General features: G+C 42.7%; 2 protein-coding genes across 3 annotated transcripts; both read left to right on the top strand.

The window, feature by feature from the left end:
- Positions 1-1,939: 1,939 nt before the first annotated feature.
- On the top strand, positions 1,940-5,488 carry actc1 (actin, alpha, cardiac muscle 1). Of its 2 annotated transcripts, XM_022751326.1 has the most exons (7): positions 1,940-1,996; positions 2,532-2,670; positions 2,940-3,264; positions 3,359-3,520; positions 3,817-4,008; positions 4,903-5,084; positions 5,162-5,305. In XM_022751326.1, exons 2-7 carry the CDS (start codon positions 2,542-2,544, stop codon positions 5,303-5,305), a joined length of 1,134 nt encoding a protein of 377 aa, XP_022607047.1. In that variant the 5' UTR covers positions 1,940-1,996; positions 2,532-2,541. The 2 variants fall into 2 exon arrangements, with proteins under 2 accessions (XP_022607047.1, XP_022607048.1); XM_022751327.1 differs by lacking the exon at positions 1,940-1,996 and having other exon boundaries at positions 2,542-2,670; positions 5,162-5,488.
- Positions 5,489-6,952: 1,464 nt separating this feature from the next.
- Positions 6,953-9,806, top strand: gjd2 (gap junction protein delta 2). Its single transcript, XM_022750927.1, has 2 exons — positions 6,953-7,368; positions 8,092-9,806. Exons 1-2 carry the CDS (start codon positions 7,298-7,300, stop codon positions 8,933-8,935), a joined length of 915 nt encoding a protein of 304 aa, XP_022606648.1. The 5' UTR covers positions 6,953-7,297; the 3' UTR covers positions 8,936-9,806.
- Positions 9,807-10,503: the final 697 nt, after the last annotated feature.

The raw sequence follows: 10,503 nt of genomic DNA, 5'->3' as shown, positions 1-10,503 counted from the left end.
TTAACAATACCACTACATACATCCTGAGACTTCGCCTAACAGTGAGGGAACCTGAACGCACTGTGAAAAAAGAAAGCCAAAGATTTGATATTTTTTTAGATATTTTGGCACAAGGGCAAACTCCTTTCCCTCTTGGTCTTAACATCTCTGTTCTCCACAGACAGACTTAACTAAACTCTGATCATAAAATGTTAGCATTATTTGAATACTGGGGCAAAGGATGTTTAAAACAGACCACAGCCTACCACTCATTACATAAGACCAAAACAAAGAGTCACACAGTGAAGGGTTATGGCTCGGGGTCGGGTGACAGCAGCATATGATTCATGGCTTGCTGTGCCCTTTTGTCTTGTCCTCCTTGTGGTGGGACCATCCACTGCTCTTAGCCAATGTTTCTTTACAGCCTTCAGAGCTTGCTCTCTGTCTGTTTCAAGCAAACCGGCAATGTCATTTCCTATGTCTAGTTCTTTCCTCAGTGCAGGAATAAAGAAAGAATATGGCACATGTCACAACAAGAGATGTTCCTTTTTCCTCATTGTTTTGATGTTGGGAACAACAAATTATATCAACATTGCTTTTGATTCATCCGTAAAGGTTTCTTACACGAAGGAATACATTACCTTGACTTTTATTACATAAAAAGATAATCATTAATCCAGTGGTTGGTGTTTAAGGTAGTAGTATGTGTTCAGACAGTGGACGAGAAATATGCCAAGGAGAATAAAATCTCTGCCCTGGATAACCTTTGATATTATACCTAGGCCAAAGTATTTCTCTCTGCTATTGAGCGTGTACTGTGTGTTCTAGTTTAAATTTTTCTACTGCAGGCACTGAAAAATTGTTTTAGTGTACTATATATTTTGTATTAAGATTTCTCTCTAACAGGTCAATAAAGAAAAATATGCTAATGCAAAACCAAGAGAGCATGAATTTTAATAATTTCACAATTTTTCATATGCGGACACAGCATGTTGCATGGCCACCACATCAATAACTTCAAAGAAGCTCATTATAATAATGAAAACTCATTGATTTTATGTAAATGAAATATAGGAATGCATCGACAAAAATATCCTCTCTTTTGCCATATGGTGAGTCCAGTGGGGAGCTGTCGTTTATGAATGTATGTGCAGGCTTTGCATGACATTTAATAAAACTGTTTTGACTGGGGACACACTTAACACCAAACTAAAATGGGAATGTTTGGTCTGCAGCAGTGGCTCCTGTTGAAACAAATATTGAAATGTGGGGTCTGGAGTCAAACAGCTGCTGACACCAGCTGTGCGGCACAAGTGGTCCCTCCATTTGGTACTGTAGGGCTACATGTGTCCTGCCAGTCTCATCTGATCTGAGAGATTTCCAGAAATTCAGATACAATACTAATGGAATATAATTAATTATTTAGAATATATAATCTGTAGGTATTTAAGATTCATCAAACCCCCTGTTTTGTCAGTTACAGCAGATGTGGCTTGAGTCTTTAAAAAAAGTTTTGTGAACCAAGCAGGTCCTTAGGGTTGCAGCAATTAGAAATAAAGACAAAGAAATGTCTCTTTCTGTTTAAAATCCATTGATTCAACTGATTGAGGCGTGTGTCCTTCAATGAGACATCAGTTTTACCTTTGTTAAAACACTAATATTAAAGTATTATTCACTAGAGTAGACCTAACAGTGACAATGGGATTTTTCAGTAATATTATAGTGATTTATCAGTACGGAAAAGATCAAAAGCAAGCCTGTCATTGTCTCTGTGCCCTCTCCAGTGCCCTCCATACATGGGTTGCAGGCACAGATGTCTGCCCGGGAGTCCCCTCTACTTGTCATGCCATTCATGGAGTGGCTGTTGTTAATGGGGCAATGGGCTACCAAATATGGAGAAGGGGTCGCACTGCTCGGCCCCATCTCACCGACACTTGTCAGGGTATAAATTGGCTGAACTTGACATTTCGCCACCCCTGGTTTACACACTCAAGATCCAGCGTCTGGTGCTGATCTGGTGAGTATCTACAGGGGCTGACCAAAGGAGGACTAAATAAAGCCAACCAGTGGATTTATCACAAGGAGATGGATACAGGATTTTAACAGGAATGACTGTTACTTCTTTGGCTAACCAAATGTCATCATCTAACTGTAACAGATCATGTCAACTCATCAGCATGTGGTTCATCATCTTTGTTTTTCTTTTGTAGATTGTGGATAACTGCTTTTGTGAAAGACTAAAATCGTACTAACTTTGCACAGCACTAATGTCAGTGACGCAGCAAAAAAAAACTTCTAAATGCTAACCCATTCCTATTGAATAACATAAGACTTATATAGAATGTAAAACTAGCATCAATCACTATGAGCTATAACTTAACTCTGTGGGTTGCTTGTCCACAAAAAACGACCTTGTGTGTGTTGTTTGTTGTGTCTGTCTAAGAGCAGACAATATCTTCAGTCGCCGAGTTCAAAACAGACAGGGAATTTCATTACTAGATCTAATATTGCCACGGTGTGCGTGTGCGCGCGCGCCTCCGTGTGTGTTCCAGAGCTGGCATCATGTGCGACGACGATGAGACTACCGCACTGGTGTGCGATAACGGCTCCGGCCTGGTGAAGGCTGGATTCGCCGGCGACGACGCACCTCGCGCCGTGTTCCCCTCCATCGTTGGTCGCCCCCGTCACCAGGTAATGTAAACTGCTCATGTACTCCACAGACGTGTTAAGAGGATGAGCTTGAGCTTCACTTAAAACAATGGTTTTTGATGAGGGAAGCCCATGCGTGCGCAATTGCGCTGAAAAATTACGCATCTACATTTTAATTGATAACTGAGGAAATCAGACTATTATGTTATTTTTGAAAACACAGTTCAATTCTGTAGTGGTAATGGTGAACTGTGATGATTAGTGGTAGTTCTCCCACAACATTAAAAACTCCTGGTCCTTGATGTTATCAGGGCGTCATGGTTGGTATGGGCCAGAAGGACTCATACGTCGGCGACGAGGCTCAGAGCAAAAGAGGTATCCTGACCTTGAAGTACCCCATCGAGCACGGCATCATCACCAACTGGGACGACATGGAGAAGATCTGGCACCACACGTTCTACAATGAGCTGCGCGTGGCTCCAGAGGAGCACCCCACCCTGCTGACAGAGGCTCCCCTCAATCCAAAGGCCAACAGAGAAAAGATGACCCAGATCATGTTTGAGACTTTCAATGTCCCCGCCATGTACGTGGCCATCCAGGCCGTGTTGTCCCTGTACGCTTCTGGACGTACCACAGGTATGACGCATTCCCCAGGTGTGAAAGAGATTTAGTTCAGCTATAGTAGTAGTCAGTTAGTATATGAACTAAATATTTACGTATTGATCCTTAGGCATAGTCCTGGACTCCGGTGATGGTGTGACCCACAACGTGCCCATCTATGAGGGTTACGCTCTTCCTCACGCCATCATGCGTCTGGATTTGGCCGGTCGTGACCTCACAGATTACCTCATGAAGATTCTGACTGAACGTGGATACTCTTTTGTCACAACTGGTGAGTAAGGATTACTTGTCCATCCATACACACATTTTTAACATCGTCATACACCACCTCAAACACACACAAAAGAAAAAAACAGAGTAATTTCTTGCTGTTTCAACCATCCTTCTGCACCATAAAATTAATAGAAAATTGGAACACTACTTCAAACTCAGTTGGGGAAAATAAATTGCAAACCAGGGGAAGAAAAACTTATCACATATACTGTATAATAGCAGTAATCGCTTTTCTGACACGTTAAATGAGGCACATGTGAGTAACTTCACATTATACAAATCTGATCCCCCCAGCTGAGCGTGAGATCGTGCGTGACATCAAGGAGAAGTTGTGCTACGTCGCTCTGGACTTTGAGAATGAGATGGCCACGGCCGCCTCCTCCTCCTCCCTGGAGAAGAGCTACGAGTTGCCCGATGGTCAGGTCATCACCATCGGCAATGAGCGTTTCCGCTGCCCGGAGACCCTCTTCCAGCCCTCATTCATTGGTGCGTAAAAGCCAGCGCACACACCCAATAACTAATTTCTCAAAACAAATGAAAATTACAATTTAACTAGTGTCTGGCACAAATAGGAGACATTTTAATCAAGTGATGTGATCCCATTAAGTGTGAAAAAGATTGACTACTGAATTTATTTTACACCACTGCCATTGTATTTTCATTGTGTTTATAGTGGAAAGTAACTAAGTATATTTACTCAGGTATCATAGGCTACTTAAGTACAATTTTGAAGTACCCATTTTACACTACATTATAATTCGACTACACCATATTTCACAGTGAAATATTGTACTTTATACTCTACTAGCCTACATTTATGTGACATGCAGGTACTTTAGGCACTAGTTACAGCGAGTAGCCAGTAACCGATCTTGAGTTGCTACTTTTGAAAGGAGCCAATCTTGAGTAGGTACTTTTACTTTTGTACGTAACTTTTTTTACTTGTACTTTTGTAAGTACATTTTTCTAGCGATAGTTCTGTACTTTACCTAAGTAAGATTTGAAGGTTGAATTTTCTATCGTGATACTTTCAGCCTACTTCTTTTACTTGTAAAGTAAAGTAAAGTAAGTAAATAAGCTCAGAGTAAATCAGAGTAAACTTTGGCGTGGATGGTGTTTATTGCTCACATTAGTGGTTGGCTGCCAGATTAGGATCACTAACTGAAGGTCACAGTTTATCCACCTTAGATTTACCACATCATGGTCGATAAATAGACATGAGTGATCTAAAGCAGGGGCTTATTGTTCACATTTGCGCCGCAGAGCACGCAGCTGCTGGCGGAGCTGTCCACTTCAGCACCTGTTGGGACAGCTGACGGTGGTGTCAGATAGTGGGGTGGGGGGTTAAAATTCACTAACTTGGCCGCTGTGTTTGCACAGGCATGGAATCTGCGGGCATTCACGAAACCACTTACAACAGCATCATGAAGTGTGACATTGACATCCGTAAGGACCTGTACGCCAACAACGTCATGTCCGGCGGCACCACCATGTACCCTGGTATCGCTGACCGCATGCAGAAGGAGATCACTGCTCTGGCCCCCAGCACCATGAAAATCAAGGTAACTTTGACTTACTGTTGAACGACTGTAACATTTCTAGGAGCAGATTCCCAGATTTAACGTGTGTTTGTGTTTAGATCATCGCCCCCCCTGAGAGGAAGTACTCCGTGTGGATCGGCGGCTCCATCCTCGCCTCTCTGTCCACCTTCCAACAGATGTGGATCAGCAAGCAGGAGTATGATGAGGCTGGACCCTCCATCGTCCACAGGAAGTGCTTCTAAGCACCAGACTGCCCCCTCGTCCCCCTTTCCCTCGCTCTCTTCACCCTTACCTCCTCCCTTCTTTGCCAATTTATGGCTCCAAAGCAGAAATTCGTATGTTGTTGACAAATTCTTTGTTTACACTCAAGTGCAATTTATATGTGGATATGTATAGGTTTATAAATAAACGAGAACCGGGACTTCTAACGGAAGAGTCTTTCATTCTTTCTTTCTGTGGAAATAACAAGGACCTGGTTCAGGATCTATAACAATCTCTCTCTCTCTCTTTTTCTCTGTCTTTCGAAAGCAGCGGGGCTCTCGTCCTCTCGTCACGTGATGGATAAGTAAAGGTTATTAAAGATTTGAATTAGAAAAGATTACAGTGAGCGGAGAGGATAAGCCACCTCACGAGAAATTAACCTCACAAAGTTTCACTGACTGAAAACACCACTGTCACGTGATCGGTAATCCACGTTTCTCAGGTTGGACATGAAGCTCACACTCCCTACCTGCAAACCTACCGGACACATTTAGCTAATAACAACAATAATGAACAACATATTATACCTGAGGAGACACACAAAGTGATAACAATGATAATCAGGTAACGATTTAGTAACAATTCATTATGATGCATCGCTTTAATTCAGTGGGCTGTAGTATTTGGAAGAGCAAAATTACAGCGTCTATATGCATGAAATTTAACGAAGCCATACATTCTAGTTCAAAAGGACAATCATAAATAACTATGACTTCCAATTGTGCCACACCACACAATAGTCTAATATTAGTGTACACACACAATGCAACACCATAAATTGATCAAATCTCAGAGCAATATGTAGGGCGGGGTCACATATTTTGTTTCTATTTTTAAACCTCCACACAGACAAAGAGGGAGAGACAGACAGGCAGGCAGAGAGACGGGGGGGACAGGCAAGCAGGCTGCCTTGTAAAGCGATTAGCAACTCGGATGGTACTTTCACTCTGTCACTGCATCCAGAGCATCATCTTTGCCCGAGGTGGAAACAACAGCTCTACCAGCCGGGCCAGCAGTCTGCGACATGGTGAGGGATACCTCTGGGCATGCGAGGATATCCGCTCCAAGAGAGGGAGATTAGGTCTCTTTATTAAACCGTCCATAGGCTTTGGTTAGATGCACAGAGCAATAGGTTTGGTAAAACTGTGACATATGCTGCATAAGATACACGTGTTTGTAAATCTCTCAATATCACTGATAACTTCAAAACACAGAGGAGTCACCTTGACCCTTGCGCCCAGGGCAGGTTGCATCCACAAGCCCTGTCTGGGGAGGATGGATATTGTTATGTGGTGCACATGAGGTTGTGAACTCAGTGAGTTGAGTAGCAGTACAATACAGTCTGATTCTCACGTGGAGCCACCCATTTCAAAATGTATAAACTGGATGTACTGTAGGCTACAACACTGGACACAATAGTCCACAGGAGTGTCCACTGAATGGCGCACGCTATATACAAAAATGAAATATTGAAAACCAGAAGCCCTGGTACTCCTGGCTGCGCTCCACCGACCTGTCTGCGCGTATGTGACGCATGGGAGGGGGCAGACTACTTAAAGGCGGATTAACGCTGGCAAGACATTAAATCCAACCTCCCTCCATCCAGACGCAGCGCGCAGCCCATCAACCTGATCTGAAGATCGAAAATAGGAGGGCTTATAGTAATCAGCCCTTCAGACTCCCATGACAAGGAAAAGTGTGGAAACGTCGTGGGAGCGCTCGGCACACACAGCAGGACGTTCACTGGCGTTGCGCGCTCAGCACATAACCCACCAGATAGCGCGCAGAGAGACAGAGAGAAGCGGGGACGGCAGCAGCATCCCGTGACGGATGCATTTTTTAGCTAATATCGGAAGGTTTGGAGACTGACACCAACGAGAGACAGAGAGAAGTAGGACGGGAAATAACGCGCTTTTTTTGGAGGGATTTGAACAGAGTACTGTTGTGCCCTTGTCTTCTCCGGATGCTCAGAAATGGGGGAATGGACTATACTAGAGAGGCTCCTGGAGGCTGCTGTCCAGCAGCACTCTACTATGATAGGAAGGTAAGATGATCAACAAAAACCAAGAACAACCGAAGAAACGCAGCAGCCTCCAGGATCGTCTTTAGCATGGTCCCCAGTCCCCCGTTTCTGTGTTGTGCCTCAAGGATCTTCTGTAGCATGGTGCCCAGTCCTTCGTGTCTGTGTTGTGGATTTTTCTGTCTTGTTTCACAGATAGCCTTCTTTTTGCCTACCTCTTCCTAAACGAGACGGCTGAGTAAAAATCATTTGGCAGCTGTCTCTTCAGAACCTGGGATGGTGCTGCAAAGTCCAAACAGCCAAAACTAAACAAAAAAATCATGTGTCATTTCATGTATTCATTCATCCACTTATCCATTTGATGTGTGTCGGTGAGTTTGAGTGGTGGTTGTGCACTCTGGGGTGGCAGAAAGAGATTGGGCGATGAGAGTCGGCGTAATCACCTCTCACCATTAACAATGCTCACACAGGTACAGTCAAAGCAACGCCGATTGCTTACATGTCATGTCAGCCATTAAATCACAAAACACATACAACACTGATACACATAACAAGCAGCACATAGCGTCCTCATCCCAAAGAGCGTCCTGTTTCAGAACTGGACAGCTCCCTAAATCCAGCACACCAGAATTGGATTCTGAGCGCTTCAGCCACCGAGGCAGCGCACAACCCAACCACATTTGGTGTCAGTTAACACATATATCTACACTTATTTTCACATTGTTTGTTTGTGTCCTTGCTTTTTAGGATCCTACTAACAGTGGTGGTCATCTTCCGGATTCTAATCGTAGCAATAGTTGGAGAGACTGTCTATGATGACGAGCAAACCATGTTTGTTTGTAACACCTTACAACCGGGCTGCAACCAGGCATGCTACGACAAGGCATTTCCCATTTCACACATTAGATATTGGGTTTTTCAGATCATCATGGTGTGCACCCCGAGTCTTTGTTTTATCACATACTCGGTGCATCAGTCGGCCAAGCAGAAGGAGCGGCGCTACTCGACAGTCTATCTGACACTAGACAAGGATCAAGATTCACTGAAGCGAGACGAGAGCAAAAAGATAAAGAACACCATTGTTAATGGAGTACTGCAAAACACTGAGAACTCCACCAAAGAAGCCGAGCCGGACTGTTTAGAAGTCAAAGAGATCCCTAATTCGGCCATGAGAACTACAAAGTCCAAAATGAGGCGGCAGGAGGGCATCTCCAGGTTTTACATCATCCAGGTGGTTTTCAGAAACGCGCTGGAAATTGGCTTTTTGGTGGGTCAGTATTTCTTGTATGGATTCAACGTCCCGTCGGTGTACGAATGTGATCGCTACCCCTGCATAAAAGATGTCGAGTGCTACGTCTCCAGACCCACGGAGAAGACAGTGTTCCTGGTATTCATGTTCGCGGTCAGTGGGTTTTGCGTGGTGCTGAACCTGGCTGAACTCAATCACTTGGGCTGGAGGAAAATCAAAACGGCCGTGCGAGGTGTGCAGGCTCGGCGGAAGTCCATTTATGAAATCAGAAATAAGGACTTGCCGAGGATGAGTGTGCCTAATTTTGGCCGCACTCAGTCTAGTGACTCTGCTTATGTGTAACACATGAGGAGGAGGAGGAGGTGGAGGGTGTGAAAACATGTATAAAAATGAAAAAAAAAAAACAACAAAAAACCATGATGGACATGATGGACAGCTCCGCACGCCTAAATTCGTGTCATGACTTCAAGAGTGGGCAGATTTTTTTGATTTGTTGGTCTTTTAAGGACTTCATGGCAAGCGTGGATTACACGTTTGTTTACTTATTTATTATTGCACTGATGCAACTTTTTAGTAACGTTTATACTCTGTAAGATGCTAAATGGAGACCATGTTAACGTGTTCACATATTTACTCTTTGTGTGGGCTGTTCTGCTGTACTTGAAGAGAGTAAATGCAAAAATTGCACTAAGAGGTGAACACTTGAGAGCCTGACCTTATATCCAAAACGTGCTACTGACCTGACGGTGTTTGTAAGACATTTACTTTCCACCTGTTTTTGGCACCAACCTGATTAAATGGCACATACACAGTGGTTAAACGGACAAAATCTACCATCCAGATTTATATATACATAGATATATAAATTCTTACTGACTATGGTTCGACCTAGTTGAAATACATCAGCGTAATTCATGTTTTTTTTTTTGTTGCCTGTGTTGCACCACTGACCTTAACATATGTAACCATTCCATTGCTTTATAGCTGACTTGCAAAACAGTATCTGGTGAATTTGCTGCAAACGCTAACGTCTGTGACTTCCTTAATTTATAACACACCAAAGCGCCCACTGCTTTTATTTGTGAAGTGTTTTCTTGCTTTTGTGTAATCAAGTGCCATACTTGTATATAAACATAATATATATGTATACATATAAATATATAGATATATAATAATCATCATGAAAGCTGATTCCCTGCTTGGATTATGCTAAATGCCGCCCAATTTTTTTATTTGCTTTAAATGTATTTGTTGTGATTTAAATGAAAAGAATATCAATAATAATAATAAGATATACAGTTTTCTCTGTTTTATTTTGCAAATGACTGGAAAAAGAAATGAAGTGCTAGTCTTTTTTATAAACATGAAGGAAATGACCCCAATCAAAGCTGATCAAAACTGAAAAATAGCACAAATTGAGATTTTTATCAAAGAATGGGCAATAGAAATCTGCTCTGGTGCTACAGTTTTTCATTGAATGGTTTTAAATGTAACCGAACAGACCAGAAAAAAACAAACATCTTTTTTTTTCTGTGGAAAATAAAAGTGGGATTCGTGTACACCAGAAATGTGTGAGGTGCAGTACTTTGTGTCTGCTACTCCAGCTTGTGTTGACTGACCTATCACACAGATATATATACAGTATATATATATATATATATATATATATATATAGATCCAGTGGAAGTTTTGCCTTGGTGCAGTGAAGACATTAGCCACACCCACTCTGTATTTAAAAAAAAAACCTACTGCAGGACACACCTTGTACAAGATCTCATCACTCTGCAATGTGTTGCAATACTGATACTGCTTCCATGAGACACATCAATACTTATGCTCCATAACAGAGGGGCCTAAGGGAACTTTTAATCTATATGGCATGCATCAAATCAGACAGTGCCTCCAGCCCT

This window comes from Seriola dumerili, unplaced genomic scaffold, assembly GCF_002260705.1.
Source record: "Seriola dumerili isolate Sdu_G_001 unplaced genomic scaffold, Sdu_1.0 BDQW01000149.1, whole genome shotgun sequence".
NCBI classification, from domain to species: domain Eukaryota; kingdom Metazoa; phylum Chordata; class Actinopteri; order Carangiformes; family Carangidae; genus Seriola; species Seriola dumerili.
The sequence above is the reverse complement of the archived record's forward strand: the minus strand, read 5'-3'. Positions and strand labels throughout refer to the sequence as shown.

Excerpts from the sequence above, each read along its gene's own strand:
- actc1 (XM_022751327.1), top strand. The coding sequence starts at position 2,542 with ATGTGCGACGACGATGAGACTACCGCACTGGTGTGCGATAACGGCTCC. Across the intron at positions 2,671-2,939 it reads TTGGTCGCCCCCGTCACCAG|GGCGTCATGGTTGGTATGGG; the intron begins GTAATGTAAACT and ends TGATGTTATCAG. Across the intron at positions 5,085-5,161 it reads CCAGCACCATGAAAATCAAG|ATCATCGCCCCCCCTGAGAG; the intron begins GTAACTTTGACT and ends GTTTGTGTTTAG.
- gjd2 (XM_022750927.1), top strand. The coding sequence starts at position 7,298 with ATGGGGGAATGGACTATACTAGAGAGGCTCCTGGAGGCTGCTGTCCAG. Across the intron at positions 7,369-8,091 it reads CACTCTACTATGATAGGAAG|GATCCTACTAACAGTGGTGG; the intron begins GTAAGATGATCA and ends CTTGCTTTTTAG.